Below are 24814 nucleotides of genomic sequence, written 5' to 3' on the forward strand. Positions count from 1 at the left end.
ATATACAAAGTAGGGTTGCTCGATTATGGCAAAAAAACGATCACGATTATTTTGATTGTTTTGTGGGTATACATTTTCTATTGATATAGTTACATATCCACATGGCTCCACCCTGTGCATAAATAGGTGGAGCAATGTGCTGTTAAATATTTACCCAAGCACTTGCATCACTGGTGAAGCAGGATTAGGTCCGGATCTCAAGGCTTTCCTTTTTGTCCTCTTTTCTTTTCCTGGTGCAGTGCAACTCCATAGACGCTACACTGTCCCATTTGTTTTCTCCTGAAGAGCCTACATATTAATGGACATATTCATGAAAACAGCCTGTGGACCATGGATTACCACAGACTGTACAAATATCTCTGCCAGCTTTTGCTCAGTATACAGGTAGGAGAAGAGATTTCCCTTCACCATCTGTTGCACAGTGGCAACAATTCTGTTGTTAAAAGATGTCAATAACAACCAACCTACTGCATGTTCTTTTGTCATGCCTACAGATTGTCTGGGGTTTAGATCAGGTGATCCTCCTGAATCCTCCAGAGGAGCCTGTATCAGGCCATCTTTTGGACGTGCTTTACTCTTGTGATGAATCTGCTGTAGTGCAGCTGGATTCTGTTATAACTTTTGACACTGGCACAACCTCCACACTTCCACTAAGACGTTGGAGCTGTGTCCCTGGAAACCCCAAAATAAGGACTGTGAAGTTGAGCCTGCCAGATTGGTTGGTGTACCAAGCAGATGGGACCGTTCCTGACTCTCAGTGGGTGCTGAGCTGTGTCCTTCAAGTGTCAGTCAGATGCAGTGGACCTGATGACAGTGAAAGGTCTGTGCTGGCTCAGGATGTGGCAGCCTTGCAGCCGAAACCCTCTCTTAGCCGTCCTCTCAAGCAGCATCAACTCTGCTTTCCCTGGAATACACAGATGCTCCGAATAACGTACCAATCTTCAAAAGCACAATGCCCACTGGAGAAAGGTAAGGTTATAAGTGAGTTTGTGACCAGAGGTCAGGGGACAACTGCTGCGGAACTGCTTCTTGAGTAATCCAAATAATGTCCTAAAGGCGTCTAATCTGCATTCGAAGAGCCAATCAATTGCCAATACAGCACTGGTTATCCTTGGTAGTGTATAGATTATAAGTTATTATAAAGTGTCCCTTGCAGTAACATCCTCAAGCCATTTCTGTAATTGTGATTTTAACTTGCATGGTCTAAAGCAGTGGCTATCGACGTGGGGTCCGTCTGGGGACCACTAGGGGTCCTTGAGGGGGTTCCACAGGGACCCCACTCCCAGTTAATTGATGAATTGTTGAACATTTCAATTATTTCATTTACACAATTAGACAATGTAGGAGAATGGCTGTTGATCATACTAGTTCCACTGTGTTATCTCTCTAGCTGCAATACAGAGCGTTGTGGAATTCTGAACAATACAAATATTCTCAGATTTGTGTCAGAGACAAAGTCTCACCAAATGGGGGTCTGTGGCTAAATGTGGACTAATTGGGTCCTTGATATGAGAAGAGTTGAGAATCACTCGATTCTCAACTCACACTCACACTCAAAAAAGTGTATTCATAGTCTTGCACACTTCAACTAACAAGCTTCATGTTGTCATTTAGAGACAGTGTATTTGCTGTCCTCAATATATGCTTCAACTGGAGAAAACTTTGGCATCACAAAGACATTGAATGGCTACAGCAGTGAGGTTCTGGAGCTTTTGCGTCTTAAGGCTATGTCTTTTCCATGGTAAGAAAACTCATGCAAAATATAATTTTGCCTTTTATTATGTCTGAAGTGACCAGTCAATTCACGAAGTGTGCTTTCATTGTTGCCAGGTGTATGTTTTCCATCTGGATATTTGTGATCAGACACTGCCAGCAAAGGATGTGTGGAGTGCTTCACCATCTTGACTCGCAGGATAACTATGTCACACCAGCACTGTTCCTCACCAGCTCAGGTATAAATACAAGATTTCTACTCCTCCCACCTCTCAAATGTTGTGATTGCCTTTTTTAATGTAACTATTACTTTTATCTGGATTGTTAATGAGTCTCTCACCCTTACCTCTAGGGATGTATGATATATCGACAATTATATCGGTATTGGACGATGTTGCAATGTTATTGTTAGTATCGCTTATCTGCATCCAAAATTTTCACTTTCAGAGGAAACATGGTAAAACTATGCAGTAGTGTAACGAGTCAACCCTCGGCCCTAATGCAAGATGGTAATGTGGGCCCTGTCCATCACAATGCAAAACAGACCACCGTGCTATACTTGACCAAATCTGGTGTCGGAGTAACATAACAGATGAAAACATATTTGGTGAAAGTGCACTTTCTATACATTTGATATCCTCTTATAGAATAGTTTTTCACTAAGACAGACAGGATAGGGTTATTAAGGGTCAATGTACTCAGGACAAGCTGGGATCACTGTTTTGGAGAAGTCCAGACAATGCCTCCTTCTTTTAATGATACTTTATGTTAGGAAGCAGCGAGATAGGAGAGCGCAGAAAGCCCTAAAATTGAAACAAGGTCAAGGGCCCTTCTCACACCACAGCCTGAGAAATGCTGCTGGCACAAAATCTCAGAAGATAACCATGGAGGCAATAAACTGCAGATTCAACTGAGATCATTCTTCATTAGTTTATAACATTATTTCTGAGTTAAATTAGCCTACTATGCTTGTGGACTCCTAATTTACCATCTTCCCCGGCAACCTAGAAATTCCACGACAGCACCTTTACACACATGTAAAACTGTTTTATGTTTTATTTATTTATTTGGTGAATGAATTATGTGACACCATGGAGCAGATGCATTGGCTCATTGAGTACTATATATACACCTACTGCTTACTGTTAAAGCTCAGTCGCTGTGTAAGTACTGTAGTCAGTATCATAGATCTGGAGAGTTGTATGACATCGGTAAATATCGGTTATCAGCCATAACAGCAATGTTAATATCGCTTATCCGTATCGGACAAAATGTTCATATGGGTGCATCCCTACTTACCTCCTGTCTACAGGCCAGCTCCATGTCCAGATGACTGGAGAGTCTGGGGAATCCTCTGCATTCCTCTGTCCATTCAAAGTACCTCTCAGTCAGTGGTGCCAGCTCAACATGGTGCTGCAGGGTAGAGTGGTGAGTGTACTCTCTGTCAACAGAGGACGTCATATCACACCAAATGAATGGGAAGACTTAAAGCCAAGCAGGTAAATAAAACAGTCATCTTCACTGCATCTCAGGTTACCGTCTCCTTGGTGTGTGTGGATAAGGAGCAGCAAACGGTTTATTCTATAGAACACACGTAAGTCTATTCTTAGCATTTCAAATAAATGTATTCTCTGTGTTCTGCATATCTGATGTCACCATTTCAGTTTCATCTCTGTCAAGACACCTAGGTGCACCATGAAATGAATTAATGGTCTCTTGCAGTTCCAGACACACTGTAGTATTGGATGACTCAGAGGGATATTTTGTGATTGGAGGAGGGAAATATGTGAGAGGAGTGGAAGGTTATTATGGGCCGTCGGTATACTACCGCAACAGAATACCGCCTTACAGCATGGTAATGTAGCTGCCCACACTCAACATATGTTCTGCAATTGACTACTGGACATTTGAGTCTTATATTTGCTCTCCTCTGCAGTCTGAAGTTCTTGTTCCAGAAGTGATTAAGAATGTGAACCTAACTGGATGGCTAAAGACCTGTCAAGATTTTCACCTCGAGCTGAATGTGAAAATCAGTGGATATTCACTCAAGGCCAAGCAGATGGCAGAGTCTGGTAGTAGACTTACACTTATTATCCATTAGATGGTGCTAAAGTAATCGGGAATATTTTTATGAGCCCCTTGTAGTGCTATACAAACTGAATTTTTGTGTGTTTTGTTTTGTGTTTTGTTTTGTGTTCAGAGAGCTGTACTGATGCTTATCATGATTGGATGGTAAAGGATACGCTGCCACTGAAGTTACAGTGTGAACCGTGGGAAGAGAGTGTCCCTCAGAGACGACATGCTGCAAAACTGGCCAAGTTATTGGCTTTCAAACATGGTAAGAGACAATAAGTTGCTACAAAATGATGTGGCCTACAACTGGTAGATGACAACATAAATAAAAACCATTCCATTTATGTATAGGAGGAAGAACTGTTGCCCTGGCAGCAGTGGGCAGAGCCTTATACTCCTTATCACTTCATAAGCTGGGCAAAGCAGGCAGCATTGAAGCAGTCAGCAGAATATTACCACTGCTCCTCCAAGCTGGCTGCTTAGCAGAAAACCAAGCTCTGCACTTGTCATCTGTGCTCTACAGCTCTGGCCTGGGAGTCAAGAAACAGCCCAACAAGGTGTGTTACTGTGCGAGCCTGAACTGTTTGAAATGCTGGAGTATTTGACATGGCATTCTCCTCACATGCCCTTGTGTTGCGGGTAGGCATGGCTGCTGACCTTGCTGGCAGCCCAAAAGGATTATAGACTGGCCCTCCTACATCTCGGGCACCTACACCACCAGGGGGACCATGGCATCCCACCAGACCATAACCTGGCCTATGCGTATTATGCTAACATTGCTAAACAGACAACCTTAGACCGTCATAATCCCTCACCAAACCAGGTAATGCTCACACTGCTGTGGCACTATGGTTTTGCCTTCCTTTTTTCATCAAGCAAAATCTAAATACTTCTACGTAGTCCCAAATGCTTTATCATTATAGGGTAATGTCTGTTAATGCTTTTATATTTCGCCAAATGCCAACTATAGTGGCCCTCACCCCCTCTGAATTTGTCACTTATTGCCAAAGGCTAGCCATGTAGTAGTCTGTAGGCATGATTACAACTATCTATTTGGTTAAAAAAAAATGTGTACATTCCTTTCTGTCATGAATGGCAGTGACAGATGCAACTGTCATAGAGCATTGGGTGAAATGCTTACACCTAATCTACCCATATTTTCCCTATAGTAGGTAGCCTTGGGCTTATTACGCCTTATGAGTTGATATGTGATATGATGTGCTAGTAGTATACACTTAACCACACAACACACACCATCTGCCCCCCTTGTTTGTTAATACATTAATTTTTAGGTTCCTATGACCCTCAAATTTGCCTGTCACTGCTTTACATGCTAATAAAAATAATTATGTACATTTGCAGCCTCAACATGAGACTACAAGTGATTATTGATATCTGGACATTCAATTGTAGTCTCAGACAGATACTCCCAAAATTCACTGATACCTCCCTTTATATCGACCATACTTTTCCATACATAGCAATCATAAAGAAACAGGTAGGCTACTTGCCATAAAGCCACGCTGGTTGTCCGTCATGACAGGCTGTTTGTGTTCTTAAATATTCCGTAGCTTTCAATACCGAGCCATTTTTGTCATGCCAGAGCCTGTAATTTCTCTCTTCAGCTGTGTGTAATTGCAGGTTTCCAACAATAGCCACAACAGAGAGGGCACTGTTTCCCCACTGGGAAGCCAAAGCCATTTTCAATTGTTTTTGAGAGACATGACATAACAAAAAGGCTCGGTATTGAAAACTACACAATATTTAAGAACACTAACACTAATTCATTGTCATTTTTTTCCCTTCATTTCTCATGTCCTAATTTTTCTAGACATATGTCGAGTCTGTTTACCTGAACAATGAGGAGGTTTTGAACCTTCAGACCAATGAGGACCATCATATCTTCCACTGGCTGAAACTGCAGGCCGGAAACGGAGCAGCTGAGGCTGAGGTACCAGGATCCATCACCTCTGCTTTTCAAGTTCCAAGTTTATTTATTGAGTGAGTTTGACCATCAGGATTGTCACCAAGTGCAAAGCACGCAAAAACAGATCAAACCAAAGGTGATAAAAAGCCTTTAGAGGAAAACATGGTCACAGCCACAGGCAAATGAACAAGGTGAGCATGCTGTGTAGTTTGATCTTGGTAATACCTCAACCACTATCTTGCAGCAAGCTATTGGCCGCATGCTGTTCTGGGGTCAGCAGGGAGTGTCTCCAAACATCCAGAAGGCTGTGAGACACTACAAAAGGGGAGCTGTCAAACTGGAGGACCCAGTGGCAATGTACAACTATGCCATAGTCCTAATGCAGGTCAGATTTACATGTGATGCACAATCATATCTTGATCCTCTGGAAGAGCACTACCTAGTCTGGTCTAGTCAATCTTGAATATTAATTATTTGCTCTGTAGGGGCATGGAGTCAAACAGGATGTCCCGAGAGCCATCACTTTCCTGAAGAAAGCAATGGATGAGGTTTTGTATGGTTCAATGTTACTATGTGACTATGTGTTATGATCTATCTATACTGTAAGCTGTCATCATGAGCCAAGTTGCTGCTGCAAAAACCCATTCAAAGTTTGCACACCCTCCCACAGGGCTTTGCACCTGCAATCAATGCCCTTGGCTGGTACTACGAGCAGTTTGAGCGGGACTATGAGCGTGCCGTGCAGCTGTGGGAGCAGGCGGATCTCCACGGGAGCCCAGATGCTGCCATGAATCTTGGTGTCATGTACTCCCAGGGCCTGTATCCTGGAAAAGCTGCAGATCAGGTGAGGTCAGCCATGTCAATGTGTCCCGTGGTCATCTACACACTAGTCTTAAATGTGAGTGTGGTGTATGAAGAGGGAATACTTTGTCTTCCTCCCAGTTTATGGCCTATAAGTATTATCTGAAGTCTGCGGAGAGAGGGCACATCAATGGAGCAATCCAGCTAGCAGAGATGTGGACCACCGGGATCGCTGGTCATGTCGAGAGGCGTCCATCACATGCCGTATTGTTAGTCACTTTAGTTAGTCACAAACATTATTTGTGTGTCACTTCAGATATTAGCATGCCATTACATTATTACTGCTAATGCTAAAATTCCTATAATGGACTGCAGGTGGGCTAAGTGGGCAGCTGAGAACAACGGATACCTGGGCAGCATCTTACGGAAAGCCTTGGATTCCTATCTCAAGAGTGACATGTAATTATTTTGTTTGTTTATTCATACTTGCTATACCTGCTAACCTGATTAGGCCACATGATTGCAATTTTAGCTAATTAATCTTCTTTTTAACAGGTTGAGGTCATTGTTATATTACATGATTGCTGCGGAGTCAGGCTATGCGGCGGCCCAGTTCAATGTGGCATATCTATGTGAACAAAATGTGGTGAGTCGGAGTAATGTGCATCTGAACTTCCTCTGTATAGGTGTACTGTCATAGTATTATTACTATTTTATTCATTCATCAGTCCTTTTTAGAAATTAATGTTTCTATTGTCTTTGTCAACAGGGAAGTTTTCTGAATCCTGCTTTTGCATCAGAATGCATGTGGCGATATTACAACCTTACAATCAAGAGTGAAAATCCTGACGCTTATGGTGAATTAACAGCTTTTGGAACTTTACAATTTAGAGTATTGTGTATAAACATGCACAGTTTTGACCTTTTTAATTTGATATCTAATGCTTCACTTCTAATTCTGTTGTCTTTCCAGCACTAAATAGAATCGGTGACTTGTTGTATGAGGGGCAGGGTGACAGGCAGAAAGACTTGTTTTCTGCAGCACAGATGTACAAACTGGCAGCACTAAGGAACGGACCACAGGTACACTTCTTTTAAATGGCTTTCTGGGTGTGTGCATGTCTGTGTGATACACTTTGAGTGTGTGTATTTGTGATTGTGTCTATGCATGTAACTCATACTGTACTCTTCCTCCACAGGGATGGTACAACCTTGGGCTCCTTGTCGAAGAAGGTTACAGGCTGCCATTGTCAGTTTTGATTGAACTGGGCCTTCCGGAGCTGTACTTGGCAGACAACACCTTGCTTCTAAGTACTTTCTACAGAAGGTGTGTATTGACAGTGCATGCATGTATACTGTTTGTGTGTGTATGTGCCCTTCACAGCATTTACTGGTAAATTGGATGAAACAGCCATACATGTATACTGTATATCTTTTTTCAATAGATGCAGAGACTCGGGTGATACAGATTCCTACTTGCCTTGCAGCCTTGCCCTCTTCAATGTTTATCTACAGTCATTCCAAAGGGACTACAGTGCTGCTATTAAGGTTTGTATGATTTACTGTATATAGAGTAGCTACATTTGTAGCCATTGTAGAAGTCTGAATTCATGCATCTGTCCTGCAGTAATGCTGCAGGTATTTTTGTTTCACAAAAGAAAGAGATAAGTATTTTTTTTAACACGAAAACAATCTTTTAACTGACAAGTTACCAAGCAGACCATTCCATGCATCTTATATGACAGCATAAAATAGAGCAAACAATGAATTTTTGTGTGAGTGAGGGATGCACCAAAGCAGCATAAAGTAAAAGCTCAGACTCATACCTTATCTACATCTGTACTGTAGTTTCTTAGTATCTTATTTGTTGTCATTATTTCCCACAGTACTCCAGTGCTGTTGCAGTAGTTGCAGCTCCATCAATACTCTTCATCCTTGGCGTTCTCAGGGGGCGTGGCTTGTCTTTTCACTAGAGTGGCTCATCTCTTCACTGAGACTCTCATCAGGGTAATCAGAGCAATGAACTGAATGATTCAACCATCATAGTCAACTGGCACAGCAATATTTTCATTATTGATAGCCTATTTGCACTGTGGGATCACATCTATAATGTGACTGTTGTAACAATGAAACTTTTGCTTCTTCTTTTAAATACATGTCTGTGTCTAGTTCAAAGTTTCTAACTGCTTAAAAGAATGTATTGACCTTTACAGAAAACACTGTAACTTGATTCAACAGAACAATAAAGCAAGAATATTTTGATGCCTTTTCTATATATCATCCATTACGTACAGTATGGTATTTCCATCTGGTATTTGCTGCTCATCAAGTCTGCACAACAACTAACCCAGCTAATTTCCACCTCATTCAGTCAAGCAAAATGAAGCAAGCAATTACAGACCCATGAGGAAGACTCCTTTTAGCACACATCTCATTAAACTTGTCTTCTACAAGTTTAATTACTTTGCTTATCTGTATGGCAATGGTTCAGAATATAGTAGCCTAATAGTAGAGGTTGGCTTGATGGGCATTGGGCAGGATGGAATGAGAACTGAATTGCTTCTTTTTAATCAGGTTTAGAAATAATATAGACATAGTTGAGACAAAGATTGACCGCCCTGTTATCACTGACATTATTGTCAGCTGTTATTGCTTTTGTGTTCCACTAGTCCTTGTACAACCCTATTTATTTCTGAAATGGATTTCAAGGTTTGCATAGGGATGCCATAAGTATGCACATTCTCTCTCTCTCTCTCTCTCTCTCTCTCTCTCTCTCTCTCTCTCTCTCTCTCTCTCTCTCTCTCTCTCTCTCTCTCACACTCACTCACTCACTCACTCACTCACTCACTCTCTCTCACACACACACACACACACACACACACACACACACACACACACACACACACACACACACACACACACACACACGTACACGCACGCACACACACACACACACACACACACACACACACACACACACACACACACACACACACACACACACACACACACACACACACACACACACACACACACACACACACACACAGTGTGCGCGCGACTGCGACGTAGAGCGAGGCACCGCAGATCTCGCGCGCACTCCGCGCTGGAGACAGGCTGGACAGGCGTGGCATCACAGCAGTGCAAACATTTTACACAATTAACTTCTTCGACAACAAGCTCGACCAAACCGAATGTGAATTCAGCCAGGAGGAACAAAGACTGAATAGTAAGTGCATCTTAAACTACATAGGTTATGTAGCGTTAAATCAGCAATTAACGCTGGAGTTATGTGGCCCAAGTATCAACTATCAACAACTTCACTCTGACGAAGTAATCATGGCTAGGCTAAAAAATGTGACATGAACAAAGCTTAAAAAGTACATAACGCTATATTTTTCTGTAGGCATCAAACTGTTTGGAATATTTTGACGCCTACAGAGAAATCGTATTGTTCCGTTATAACTTCTTTGGCCAATTTGAGCCAGCTAGAAGCTAACGCTAGCTAGTAGCTACTAGCATAGCGTTAACCGTAACAGGTGTAAAGTGTTATGCTAATGAAACATTCTGACCTGACTGGCAAACGGGCTAACGTTACAGTATAAAAACAGGTCATGTACTGCAACTGCAGAGTAGACATCAACACGCTTGCATTGACAAGTTCACATGGACGGTGCCATGGCACGAGTCCGATACCTCACGAGTCCGACACCTCACGAGTCCGAAAAAAGAGGCTAACTTCCCCCAGACCCTAACCCAAAACCTAACCTCTCCCACCCCCACGCCTAAACCTAACCTCCCCCAGACCCTAACCCAAAACCTAACCTCTCCCACCCCCACGCCTAAACCTAACCTCCCCCAGACCCTAACCCAAAACCATGAGGTGTCGGACTCGTGAGGTATCGGACTCGTGAGGTATCGGACTAGGGGGCAGTCCCCACATGGACACGGTCACTTTCCACAAATGGAAACTTCCAAAAACAACTGCGAAGTTGTTAGAAGATTAGATTACAGTTTTTCCACATAGTCAGAGTGAATGTGGCTGTGTGTCTCTGCCGTCCCTGCCAGCCCTCATTCATTGGGCCTTGGGACCTTAATTCATTATAAAATAATGTATGTCAGTGCAGGCATTAGTCAACAGAAAGCCACGCCACTCTGCAAGAAAACTAGTTGGCTCCACGTCACTTTCCAACACTCACTCCAATCCAACTTTGATGACCTTTATTTATTGTACTGTAAGGAAACCAGAACTGGCGCAGTTTTCATTCAAGAATCATTGTTTACAACATAGGCTAAATAAAAATGCTAATCAGTTGATCATGCCACTGACCAATTTTTTCAGCCTAATTTTGAGAAGTAGCCTACACCCAATGTCTGATGAGTTGTATTAATTATGCTGTGAGTCCTCAGTGGAAGTGAGAGTACAGGATACTGGATAGTGCATTTTGCACTTCAAATGAGAGACAATACATCAGCCTTGAACAGGTGTCACATTTTTGATGATCTGCAATGCCAGAAAAACATCACACCCTACAATGCACCACTCGTGTCCTGTTGATATTTTGCTGTTACCGCAAAATGAAATGCATATTAATTTAAATTTACAGTGAAACATGAGCAACAGGCTCATCAATTAATCTGTGCATGACAGATTATAAAGTATTATAACAGATTGCATGACATTTTGACAACAGAATACTGGCTATACAGTGCCTTCAGAAAATATTCAACTTCCTTGACCTCCTTCATTCTTTGTTGCCTCAGTCTTCCAGCCCCTGCCCCTAAAAATCACATTTTGAGTCCTTGTGTGTAAATCAAACAGCAACAATTGTAATTTAATCTACAATTTGGTTGCGACACTAAAGTTGCTACATGGTGTTGATGTATTCTATTTTAAGGATAGAGTCTGTGTGAATTCAAAGGTGCCAATTGGATACCATATGACTAATGTACCATCTGGGCAGCAAGGTGTCATAATCAGCGGGGAGGCTGTCCTTCAACTGTAGGGTTCAAGTCTCTGTCAGTGAGTGTTACTGAATACCAACTCCAGGGTGCTGCTCTCTACCTGACCTGTGCCCTGATCTCCCTGTGGTAGCGGGCCAGTAAGCCAGGGATGCTCATCTTGGATGCTCAACCACAGATACTGCATTTGTAGTCAAGTCTCATGCATGAGACAAATCCAATAAACCCACAATAGTATTATGAATTGATTTCCTAAAGTGCTTTATTCATTATCACCTTGTCAATGTGGAGTAGCCCTTGTTAAAGTAAAACAAAACAAAACAAAACAGACAGTGAGCTCAACATCTGAAGTGCCTCAATACTAGGATCCATCAGAAAAGCTTCTCATCCTGAATCTATCCTGCAGCTGTCCACTGCTAGTACTGAAACAGCCACTGCAGCCTTTTCTTTCTCAAAAGTTGCAGCTGTATGGGCGTATTATAATAACACAACACTCTAATCTTTAAAATGACTAATTGCCCTACCATGCTTTCCATCTTTTGGTGGTATTTTTTTTTAATGAAATCTGATTTTGCACTATGGTATACGATGTGGGACCTCTGCAGTGGCATTATCTGCACATTTCAATGAGGCTGTGCAATCTCTGATACACATCACCGGCAGTGTCTGTTTTGCACAGTCTGAGGATGCTTTGAAATATATTGTAAATTGCATTCTGATGTATTCTAAATTTGCAAAGTAAGCATCGGTGATGTAGCATAGCCATTACTGAGGCAATAATGCCTAAGTGATGTTAACTAGTAATGCAAAATTTGATATTTCATCACTTTGTTTAAATCCAATGTAAGCTAGTCTGTCGCTGAAAATGTCCATATGCTTTTGCTGTAACAAGGCTTTCTTAAATTTTAATTGATCCAGGAAATGTTTGCTGACCTGTTTTTCAGAATAATTTTTGCTGCACACTCAGACATACACTTGGGAGCTGCGGCTGCCCACAGTGTCCAGTCTAGCCACACTCCTCTGCTATTCCACTGAAGAGGTGGAGGAGAGTTAAATGCCTTGTGTAAGGGCACTTTCACAGAAGTTGTTGAGGCAGGGATGTGCTTCACACATTCACTTTCCCCACAATTTAATATTCCCAACCAGCAAAGCAATATGAACCAGACACACACTCTCATGTCTACTGCCCATGATAACCATCATTTGATTGATTCAGTTCTGACACTTAACTTAATGGCTGTGGTATTTGACATCTGTCGCTATTATTGTTACTATTGTGCTCTCATTCAAAGTTAAGGAGGAGCAGGTTTTCATAACATTTCTATTGTCTATTTATATTATTGTGAATTTCAAATATTCTCCATGACTGTGCAACAATGAGAGGCTATAGATTCCACTGTCTAGTGCTTCAACGAGATAGATTGTGATTTAAGTGCACAGCAGCTAGGTTTGTGGTTTTGAGCTATTTGAAAGCTCAAATGTGAACAAAGGAATGGAAAGGAAACATTTGTGCAGAGGAAATGTAGAATCAAATTAGTTTAACTCTGAACACTCATGTGCATTGGCTTATCAAGAATTCAGCCCCCACAACAATCTCCATTACCAAGGCAATCTGTCTCTGTTCCTCTCTTGCTTTTCTTCTCTTTCCCCATCCAGGCTTTCCCTCTCCTTTCTCTTTTTTTGCCACTCTCCATCTCTTCTCCCTCCCTCTGTCTTTGCAGATGGGCTGTTTGGACAGTGAGAGGGGCGAGAGAGCTGTGCCAGTTGTGAGTGTACCGCAGAGGCAAACAGAAGAAACTCCACGCTCGTAGGCGGAGCTGGACTTGCTTGTGGGATATACAGCAGAAAGACAACACAGTGGTGCAGCGGAGCCCACAGATACAGGTACTACTGTACATGTGTGTGTGGAAGAGAGAGAGAAAGGGATGGGAGTTTGTGTGTGTGTGTGTGTGTGTGCATATATGTGATGCTTGGGGGTTGGGGATGGTGTTGACTGACCATCGTGCAGAATTGCTAAACATCTTTTAAAGATAGTTTTCATCAGTGAGGGTCTGGAGACAGGAGGAGTATGGGACATGCTGTAAAGTAGTAATTTGTCAGACATGAAATACAATTTATTCTTTGTGTGATTTCTATTAAAAAGTTAGACTTTCAGAAAGATGTTACTGTATTAATGATAGGGGTGTCAAAATTAATCGTATAATCGATGCATCGCAATGCGGATGTGTGAATCGAATCGAATCGTTGACAGATGAATCGTTGAATCGTTTATGTTTAAATTTCTGTTGACATTCAGATTTTAAAGCACTTTAAACTAAAAAAGGGACTTGATATTGATCTGACTGCTTGTATTAATTGATGAAAAAGTAGCCATGTGCAGTAATAGTACAGAAAATTGAGGATTTGATACTTGGAGCTGCAATACTGTTGGAGCTGTATCGAGATGCATCGTGATGCATCGTCGAATCGAATCGAATCGTTGACAGATTAATCGTAATCGAATCGTGAGGCCAGTGAAGATTCACAGGCCTAATTAATGACACTAATAAAGATACAGTTTATGCAGAGGTTTAGGTTAATATTAGTCTGACTGCCTGGAAGCAGTCAGACCTTTCTGACAGCAAAAGCACGACTACATGCTTCTAGATAGTAAGAAATCCTGGATCCAGGGCAATTAGGTTTTAATTAGGGGTCAAATGGTGCAAATGGTTATACCTGCTGCTAAATAATTACTCTCTCTCACGCGTCTAGATGTGAAAATGGGAGTGGTAGAAGTGTTGCCTTATTGATTTAATTCTTCCTTTGCAAGCTTGTTGTGAAATGGCAAAGTGAGTGATAGCACTTACTAGTGATCTCTGCCATGCAGTGTACATTAGTTACTAGTCTGACTGGATGTAAAGACTATACATCTCTGGGGAATTTTAACAGTGGGTTGAAACTAATTTATGTTTTATGACTTGTTTACGGTCCAATCTGCCAAGGGTTTTACTTGTCCTGTCAACTTTTTAGTTGTTTTACAGTTTATCTGCTTGATATTTTCTTTATGCCTCCACCGATGATAGCCGTGGCCAGAGGCATTATTACGTCCGGTCCGTCCATCCGTCCGTCCGATGCCCGTTAACGCAAAATCTCAGGAATGCCTTGAGGGCATTTCTTCAAATTTGGCTCAAACATCCACTTGGACTCAAGGATGAACTGATTAGATTTTGGTGGTCAAATGTCAAAGTTCAAGGTCACTGTGACCTCACGACCGTCTGTTCCATCAAGGAAGGGGGCGGTGCTAGGTAAAAGGCTGTAGCCAGTGCTAGGAAGGTCGTAGAGAGTTGGGATTTGAGGGGTGGGTTTGGGGAATGGCTATGGGGATGTGGGTGGTTTAGCGGTAAGGTTAAAAATGATTAGCCGTTAGAGCTGGGTATTGGTTCAAATTTCAAGAATCGATTCGATTCCGATTCACAAGGTTGCGAATCGATTAATCCTGATTCGATTCGATTCCGATTCGATTAATTTCAATATTGATTTGGTTAGTGATACCAAAACGTGTTTTTTGAGCTGTAACCTGAATTACATGACTGTCCAGTTATGTAACACAGGGGTTCTCAACCTTTTTTGCACCAAGTAGATACATGGGGAAAAAAGTAGCAGACCTGTTGTCAATTTTAATGGTTTTAGTTACACATATAGAGTATATATAGAATATATATATACATATAGAATCGATTTTTTGAACCCAGCCCTATTAGCCGTGTTGTTGAGGTACCCCAAATATTGCCTAAAGTGCCATGAGGCTGATTGGCCACACCACTGCGCCGTGTGCATAAATGTATTAACCGGAATGAGTCTGGACAGACATGGATGTAGACTGCAGTCAAGTCACTACAATCAATTCATTTTTGAATCCATGTTTGCAAAAGTATTTGCTAACTTGACAACTCGTCAATAAAACCTTTTTGTTTTAATGACTGTTTTAGTTGGACCAGAGGCTAATATTTAGTGCTACACCATTTGGCAAATTAAATCCTCAGCCTGATCATTTATCTTTCCTGTCTGGACTCAAGAACCCATAAATCTCATACAGTATTTTATAAATTTTGTATGTGTCCAATGGTCCTTTTCACCTTTTTTTCCCGCTCAACTAACTTAAACATACAATAGTAATTTTCTGTCGCTAGGGGTCTCACACTCAAAGCAATAACACAAGATGGGGTGTCATGGCATCTGCAGTACCACGGAATCATGGGAGCTGTTTCAATTTAGATTAGGATTCCTTCAGTGTTCATTGTTCATGAGAAGCCGATAGCCGTATATGTCTCCTTGTGTCCAAAAACAAATGACTCTGTAATTACAACAGGAAAAAACGCTGAATAAAACAGCTTCACGGTCACAAAATCACTGTTTCCCCAACGCAGTTTGGCGGACGGGGCTGCTAGCCGTGGTGTTGCTAACTTTTGCTCAGCGTGTTTGTAGGTGCTCAGCGTTTTTAAAAGGTTAGGATTCATCCCTGTTCATCGTTCACGAGGTTTGTGCCATGAGCTGGATTTATAATAGATATGCTCCTAAAAACAAACAGGCTTTGTAAAAATAACACACACAAAACAACACAAACAGGACGGACAAGCCCATCTTTATTTGTCACAGATGACCACCACAACGCATGCAGGCGCCGACACACACGCGCACACACGCACGCACGCGCACACACACACACACACACACACACACACACACACACACACACACACACACACACACACACACACACACACACAATTTACAGAGGCGCGTGAAATGTGCTCTCCGCATTTCTCCCATCCTGGCTCATCCTCCTCAGGGCAAGCCGGGAGGGGTGGCTCATCCTCCTCAGGGCAGGCTGGGAGGGGTGGCTCATCCTCCTCAGGGCAGGCTGGGAGGGGTGGCTCATCCTCCTCAGGGCAGGCTGGGAGGGGTGGCTCATCCTCCTCAGGGCAGGCTGGGAGGGGTGGGCAACCTTTTCCTCTCAGCGCCTGGGGACCAACTTCCTCTCAGCCGTCGCTGGTCAGGTGACGATCTTCTGCATGTTTTTTAGTTGGGGTTCATATTGATGTTATGGAGGAACCCTCAGGGGAGCATGGGGAGAACATGCAAACTCCACAAAGAAAGGCCCTTTCACAAGATAGCCCACCTGGGCAGTAGGCACTGAAGACATGGGGGTACACCCTCTCAACACCCACAGCATCCCAGGCGGGAATCGTACCCAGGACCTTCTAGCTGTGAGGTGCTACCACTGTACCCCGTGCACACAACAGTTTGTTAAAACTCACTGTTTTTTCCATTAGAGTTTGGCAGACACAGGACGTCAGCGAGGCAAGCAGTTTACTCCGCTTCTCTAACATAACTAATAACTTTAGAATCCAGACGTGATGACTAAAATCCTTCATCCAGTTAAAAGATATAGTTAAAAACATCCAATATCTAAAGACTGTGATGTGACTTGAATAAGTAAGAAAATAGTCCATGAATTGACCGTAGATCAAGATAACAGCCGACGCTCTGTCATGACATCATCGACAAGCGACTCACCTGATACGGTCCGTGTGCTTAAATAAAATTATTAATTTCTCTGGGTTTGAGAATTTATGGAAACATTTGGGATAATGTAAGTGCACAACTAAAATATATATAACAGAGGTCTACTTGTTTTTAGATATATTAATGCTATAATATATATAATGCTAATGCTAAAGGTTACATATTGTACTTTTAAATCTGATATAGTAGTGCCTTTCAGTATTTCAATACCTTGTTCTTGGCATCTTTCTCAAAACAGGATGGGGCAAAAATGGCTCAGTGTTTAAAAGAACAGCCTTTTAACCCTTTATCCCCCACCCCCCCAGCATCCGATGGTGCCATGGCCGCAAAGAGCCGGAGCAGCGTGGGACGTAGAGCTCTTCCGCTGGGTGTGGCTCTCCCCACCTTCCAACTGCTGGTAATTCTCTGTGGTCTCTCACTTGATGCCCAGGGTCAAGGTAAGGATCAATGTTTTTTCTTTCTTTCTGGGCTTCTTCATGGCATGCTTGATAGAGGGGAACTATGCACTTATCTGAACACTCACATTAGTGTTGCCATTTCCCCCATATGACTACACATTTTCCCCATTAAGTTATATCTTCATGTTCCTGGCCTGCTAGAGCCTCATTTTCCAATGTTGATTTGTGTGTCATCTTGGTCTTGGGACTGTGATTGGGGTTTTCAGTTTTGGAATTGTGTCCATTCATCATTCAGCCACCCTCCAGGGGTATTGCTGAAATTTCCTCTACAATATTTTGTTTTCCTGGATGCCATGTAGGCTGGTTGCTAGTTTGGAGACCAGATTTAATCGTGACGTCCTATGGAGACAAGGCCACGATGCCCTCTACTGCCAAAGCACTCCACTGGCTTCCATCCCTCCCAGTGGCTGGTTTTATTTATAGCATGGCGGGAATTGCCAAACTAACAAGTGACAAGGGCTCAAAATACACACACACACACACACACACACACACACACACACACACACTCGCACTCGCATGCACACACACACACACACACACACACGCACCACATGGCTGTCAAGTTTAAGGGGTGGTAAGGGGCACCGACAAGGTTAATGCACGAGAATTGTGAGTCATGAGTGGTTTAATATTCAACCCTTATAAAATTAGCTCTGATTAATGGGCCTCAATGGTGGCATACTGTATGTCATGGCGAAACGTGTGGGCGAAGTTTGGAGGCATCTTTAGACAAAAATAAAATATTTACATGACATTTGGAGTCATGAATGCAGTTATTTTGGATGGAAATTGTCATCTTCTTTTTTCAGTCCCCCCACTTTACCCCCTTGGCCCACATTTTGTTTTAAGTCGTGGGCATCGTGGTTGGTGTGATTCCATCGTTTTATATTGTATATAGCCAGCCTCGACAGCGAGCGTTGGCTCAGCTAGTATTGTTTTCACCTTGTGAGTCTGTGTGTCTGTGTGATCTTAGTACTATCACAGATGCGGTTTTGAGTACTTTGCCAGCTGTTTATACGTCTGTCTGTCTGTCTGTCTGTCTGTCTGTCTGTCTGACTGACTGACTGACTGACTGTCTGTCTGTCTGTCTGTCTGTCAATCACACAGGTGGTGATACTGTCAAAACTTGTTCTGCCAGTCTTTCATACGCTCCATATTTGCTATGAACTAAGCTAAATTAACTAAACTAAACTAATTACATAAACAAGGATGAAAAAGTTACAGACCAAAATATCAATCAGGACATCAGTTCAGTGAAAACTAAAATCTCCATGGTGACTGATAATGTAACAACCCAATCACATTGTGCCACAAAATAAAATAAATAGGTGCTCGACATGAAAGGAAAGTGTCGAGTGACACTTTTTCTGTTTACAATACGGCATTTCTGTCGGGCGACACTTATCAAAAGGGCCGAGTGCCCTACCATAAATCAGCCTTTATGGTTGAAAATATTTTACCAGATATAAAAAAAGAGGATCCCAAAGAAGCCTTAACCTTCAAGCATGACTCTGAGAGAGGTGATTACTTTGTTTTATTTGGCTGTCTTGCATTGACGAGTGAAGATTCATTGTTGTAAGGGTAGAAATAGGAGACAGAGGCAAGACCATAAAATCTGACTGAATCACTTTTGTCAAGAGGAGTAAATCACAGTGGGAAGCGGTGGACTTTAGTTGGGCAAAAGGCACACAATGCCAAGCTGCTTCACTTTACTTGATGGCTCATATTGCTTCACATTGCTTTTTCTGACCTCTTTACATGTGAAATGGTAGCAGCTAAGCATTGTCTGGTGTAAGACAACTTTATTTGGTTCATGTGTCAGAAAAGCAGCTTTAAAGGAGTCATTGGGGCTTATAGATCCTGAGGCCAATCAGGATGCCGCCCCAATCACCCACAGGTGAAGTGATTCACCAACAGGTGAGCTGATTGTGTGTCTTAAAGAGCTATTCAGCATCAGTTGCCGCTAATCAGGGAATATATCCAATATGAATTAGGAGAGATAGCCCAACCACGATAGAGAACAGTAGATTGTCGTGCCATTGTTTCCAATACATAAACTGGGGCAGTGCCACAATATCGGCACGGCCGGCACAACATAAGCAGTAATGCATAGAAATGGATCTATATCGCGCTGTAATGCGTCTAATGTGTGCATCACATCATATCTGTAATTTGGCGATGCACTGCAGTAACTTAGCTCTGTAACACCCTGACACACAGTCCGTCTGCTGTTCTGGAAACGTTTGTAGTCGTAAAAAATATGAAATTCCATTTTTTTTCCGAACTGTCATGTGTTGTAACGGTAAAAACAAAAAGTAACTTGATACTTTTCAATCGGACAATTAATGCTGCTCAACGAACGCTCAACATGCAGTGCAGAGACTCAATTGAAGAGGATGACACAATGTGAAGACACACAATGACACAGCTTGTCGCCCACATTAGTTGTATGATAGGCCTATAGCCCTTTTTGTAACTGTTTAAATGATGGTCAAAAATGATTAATGTCTGTTAATGGTTAATTGATTATCCTATCCTATTTATTTCCCCCACTTCGTGTTCCTTCTAAAGTTGAATTTGAGTTTATTGGTGATTTTCAGGGGTTATTTATTTCACTATGTCGACTTGGGACCTCCGTTCTATGCTGCCATCTTGCGCCGCTCTCAGGCAGAACGACCTACAGTATAGACCAAATCACCGTGACGTCACCATGTAAACAAATTTACTTCCGGGTACCACTTGGGGAAGGCGGCAGGTTTAAATGTGCGTGTTGTCATATAAATGCTGTCAAACCCTCTCGTTGTTTTCGGCCGACTACTTTCAATTTAAATGGTTAAACGGTTGGTAAACATGCTTGTCCGACGTATCTAGCCTTTCTTCTGTGTTTGTTTTATGTAGTGTTAGCATGCTAATAACGTTTGTTTGTCTGTCAAACTCGCTGTTTTTTTGCAGACTCGTTAACGTTACAGACAGAGCTATTGACGCCACGTTAATTTAATTTAGCTTCAAGTCTACTCTGGTCTGGTCCAACAGGTAAATTAGCTAGTCTGGTCTCCACTAACGTTAGTGAAAGTGTTGTTATGAATGATATTAAACAACAACACAACAGGGACGAACCATTTTTGTCTTCTTTGTCTGTTTTTGTCTTCAACACGTCAGTTTGTGCCGTCCACTGCCATTATAATGTGTGGACCCAGGGGTACCCGGAAGTAAATGTAAACATCCCCGCTGATTTGGTCTATACTATCCTTTCCATCTTGCACTGTCCAGTGTCCAGTTGGTATTTGGTGGCATTTGTTAAATGCCCCTGTTATTGACAGTTGTCTGGATGTTGACCGCCTTTTGTGGTGGGACCCACCTGTGCTGAAATTGATGAATGTTTTATTTGCATGTGTGCATCGAAATTCAATGTGTTACTTCCTTTTGCCAGCAACATCTTAAGTCAATATTAGTGCAAGTGTTTAATCTTCCCAATAATGTGAAGTATAAATGTAAAATCTTGACAGTGAGTGTAGGTTAATAGATGTAATTATGCAAGTTAACATGTGACGTCATCCGACAACTTTTTGACTAGTTATCGGTTATCGCATACACCACATAGCGCACTGTTGAGCCACCCTAAATCACCACAGGGGGAAACTCCTTCAGTGTGACAGCCCTACACGTGACCATGCCCCCTCTGAACGGTGACTACAGTATTTGAAATTTGATCTCCTTGAACCTTGAAAACACTGTAAGTATCTTTAGAGCAGTGAATCTTTCTCTTGCACTCACTTGAGTCAATCAATAATTTACATTTTGTAGGGGATTGGTGTCATTTTCTCAATGATAAATATGTCACTTTAGAATGACACTCTCTTTTTTTTTTTTTTTTAGTGTGGACCAGTGATGTCATCAGAAGGCACTGAATCATTGTGTACAGTCTTGTGATGACATCACTCATCCACAATTAACTTAAGTTAAGTCTCAAACTAAATTAATGTCTGCAAAACGGTTGACAGTTTTCGGATATGTGTGAGATCACGTGCAGAATAAATCGCCATTGTTTTTCGGTGAAGTGTCCCTTTAAGCATTTTATTGGTCCTATTTATTTTAAAATGTTGGTCTCGACCTAGTTTCAAGATGAGAACCAGTCATGTTACCTCATATCACAATAGGCATCAGCGCTCAACACAAGTCAAGTGTAATCCAAGTGTGACGTCCGTTATGACGTGTGTCTCCTGACTCATCACCCCATCCTCAATAGCCAATCAGCCCCTGTGAATATGTCAATAAGACGTTGGTAATGACGTCACTGCCGAGGCTACGATGTGGCAGTACATATACATATAGCCATGGTCAGCGTGTCATCATCCTCTTTCCCTGATCCTTCACCTCATGGTCGCTGTACCTGGGCTGATCGTATCCCATCCTCTGAAGCTGTGTTTCGCCCCACCCACCTCCCCAGTCCACCACCAACATCTTGACTCCTGAAGAATTCCCTGTGGGGGGGGATTCTCTATCCTAGTCCGAGCAGATGCCCTCCTCTCTCACCACAAGAAGAGAGGCATCTTACCACGGAGTCATTACGCCAAAGAATCAGTTGCCATGCTGCCATGCCATAGAATTAGTGGCCATGCCATTTGTGAATAAAGCTTGCTCGTTAAATTTTACCCACTGGTCTATAGGGGTGGGACAAAATATAGATACTCACGGTATCGCGATATTTCCACTTGCGATACGTTATCGATACACTGGCACCAAGTATCGATATGTTTATTTAATTTAATTTAATTTTTTTTTTTTAATAAACAGGCTAAAATATTATGCTGTATGTGGTAGTTGTCGAGTAGTCGAGGGCCAAGTATCGTGACCATATCGTATCGTGAGTTACTCCATTGTTTATTTCTTGAGTGGCCTCAGTTACCTTGCCAGAGTCACGGGTCTTAGCTCTCAGTTTGTTGACCTGGGTCTCAGCAATATCAGCACGCTCCTCAGCCTCCTCCAGCTCATTCTGAGCCTTCCTGCACTTGGACAGATAGACGTTGGCTTGCTTCTCCTGGAAGGTCATAGAGATAGTTATGTGTTTAAAACTCTGAAATGGATGTAGTTTTGTTTGTACGAGTATATTATACTTTTAGTAGTTGTACACCCATGCAAAATGCCCCTACCGCTTCCTCAGCCTGCCTCTTGTAGGCCTTCACCTTGAGCTGCAGCTTATCTACCAGATCCTGTAGCCTGGCAACATTTTTCTTGTCCTCTTCAGTCTGACAGAAAGTAAATATGGAAGTAAATAAATATATTCTAATCCTAATGGAATGAGCTCATGTCTGCGGTTTCAAACTGCAGGGTGGTAGAATATCCCCCCAAAAATCACTTTGACTGGCCTCCTGCTCTATTTATGAATCAAACTTTTACTTGCACTCACATTATAGCCTATAAGTGACTGCAATAGGTACATGCACACAGGCAGTTAAACCACAACAGCCAGATGAAACCCTGTAAGCAAATTGCACAACTACATGCAAACTGGAACAAAAGGTTGAGTATTTCATTCATCAATCTGTCAGGCAGACAACACATGATTTAATTCCAATATGGCTTGTCAGAATCAGAATCAGAATCAGAATCAGAATCAGAAAGACTTTAATGATCCCCAGGGGGAAATTGGAAGTCTTTGGCTATATATTAATCAATCAATCATCCTCGCCAGTTGTGTGGAGTCCAATCAAACTGCTTAGTAGAGAGACATGCATGGATGGATGGAATTGTGTTCACATTATGTAGGCTACACATTTCTGATGACAAAAATTGTGAGTAGTCTAGTATAGTTTGAAGCATACCATAGAAGTTAGTGCTCAGGCTGAGCAGTGCATGGTGCTGACAAGTACCCCAGTCAAAGTAGAGGATGATGTCTAGGGAAGGTATCTGGAGTGAGCAAGCACTGTAACCCAATACTCAATCTACTCAGCATGTTTTCAGCAATGCCCTCCACCGGGTGGGGGTGTGTGGTCGGGTGGGGTAAACTAATGACATAATGAGAGAAAAGGGGGGAGCTGAAATAGTATGGATAAAAAAACAGACACTGCTGAAGGCAAACTAACCAATGTTTCATACACAAATAAGTGGATCATCACTCAGAAAAATAATGATAATCAAGTTCAATTATCAGTTTCTTTATATTTCCCTTTATTACATGCATATCTCAAAGGACAATGAGCCTAATTTACATCGAACTGATCAACAATCAACCATAGAACAGAATGATATAGAACAATCATCAGAATATTAAATATATATTTTTCCTCTTTGAATTGTATTGTTCTGGTTGAAGATTGTCGGTTGAAGTTGGGAAAAACAATGGCCTAAGTCGCTCATCACTTCATGGCAAGGATGTTTATTAGGTACTCATAACAAAAAAAATCAGAGGAACAGAAAACTAGATGTCCTTTTAACATACTAAAGTATTTACAGAAACTACTGTAAACACTACATAACAGCTCCAGAAAAACAGGCAGGCACCTACAGATCTGGACACAGCCAACACCAGTCTGCCCTAACACTGTGGAGGATGAGCTCCTTTTTTACTCCGTGGGAGATACCACTTACCTTCCATGTCTATAGTATACACCTTATGCAGCCCCGCCCACTTGACCCATTGTATCACGACTTCCTGTTCAAAACGCCGGCTGTTTTACCTGCTCAAACTGGTCGACTCAACTGGTCAAACCTAGTTTGACTCACATGAGTCAGAGGAAGTGTAAATACAATCAGAAGTTCCGATTGTATTTATACTTCCTGTTAGTCTCTCAAGCCAGACGGTCTCTTCTGCAAGGTGAATAGACCAGTGGTACTCAACCTTGTCCAGTTCAGGAGCCAGTTTGACAAAAAAAAATTGTAAGTCGCGTTGCTCCCTGAAACAGTTCGATTCTGTTTGAGTCTCACCAGCTCTTCAGCCCTTAGCACTCCATGTTCTCTCTAGTTATTGTTTTTTCTATGCTTTTTCTATGCTTATTATTATGCTCCTGTGCCTTCTGCTGAGAATATGGCATTATTGTCCAGGTACAGGCAGGAGAGTGAGCTCGTCCAGTACACTGACAGTTTTCCATGTCACATATGAATGAAAATAAATCTCATTGGTGGCATAGATAAATCACTTCATATGTCAGCAGTCATAGTGTCATATGAGCTTAAACATTAAGCGTATAAGACTAACATTATACTGTATTATTCAGTTTTTTCCAGAATGTTACTTACATGGTTTTTATTTTGATATAAATGGCAAAAATGGTGGCCCTGAGCATTGTTGTAAATCTAATCAGTCCAAAGAGTC

At 42.0% G+C, this 24814-nt stretch overlaps 1 protein-coding gene across 1 annotated transcript; it reads left to right on the forward strand.

The window, feature by feature from the left end:
• Positions 1-286: 286 nt before the first annotated feature.
• On the forward strand, positions 287-8749 carry LOC310777538 (protein sel-1 homolog 3). The gene is made up of 23 exons (XM_083637900.1): positions 287-384; positions 495-969; positions 1615-1741; positions 1831-1952; positions 3026-3141; positions 3246-3307; positions 3436-3568; positions 3650-3785; positions 3914-4051; positions 4138-4343; positions 4430-4609; positions 5618-5737; positions 5958-6098; positions 6199-6261; positions 6384-6557; positions 6656-6783; positions 6890-6973; positions 7070-7160; positions 7284-7371; positions 7488-7597; positions 7714-7841; positions 7960-8062; positions 8401-8749. Exons 1-23 carry the CDS (start codon positions 331-333, stop codon positions 8485-8487), a joined length of 3066 nt encoding a protein of 1021 aa, XP_083494026.1. The 5' UTR covers positions 287-330; the 3' UTR covers positions 8488-8749.
• The last annotated feature ends 16065 nt before the right edge of the window (positions 8750-24814 follow it).

This window comes from Poromitra crassiceps (genome assembly GCF_964638095.1).
Source record: "Poromitra crassiceps genome assembly, chromosome: 5".
Classification (NCBI taxonomy): domain Eukaryota; kingdom Metazoa; phylum Chordata; class Actinopteri; order Beryciformes; family Melamphaidae; genus Poromitra; species Poromitra crassiceps.

Excerpts from the sequence above, each read along its gene's own strand:
- LOC310777538 (XM_083637900.1), top strand. The coding sequence starts at position 331 with ATGGATTACCACAGACTGTACAAATATCTCTGCCAGCTTTTGCTCAGT. Across the intron at positions 4,344-4,429 it reads TCAAGAAACAGCCCAACAAG|GCATGGCTGCTGACCTTGCT; the intron begins GTGTGTTACTGT and ends TGTTGCGGGTAG. Across the intron at positions 7,842-7,959 it reads CTAAGTACTTTCTACAGAAG|ATGCAGAGACTCGGGTGATA; the intron begins GTGTGTATTGAC and ends TTTTTTCAATAG.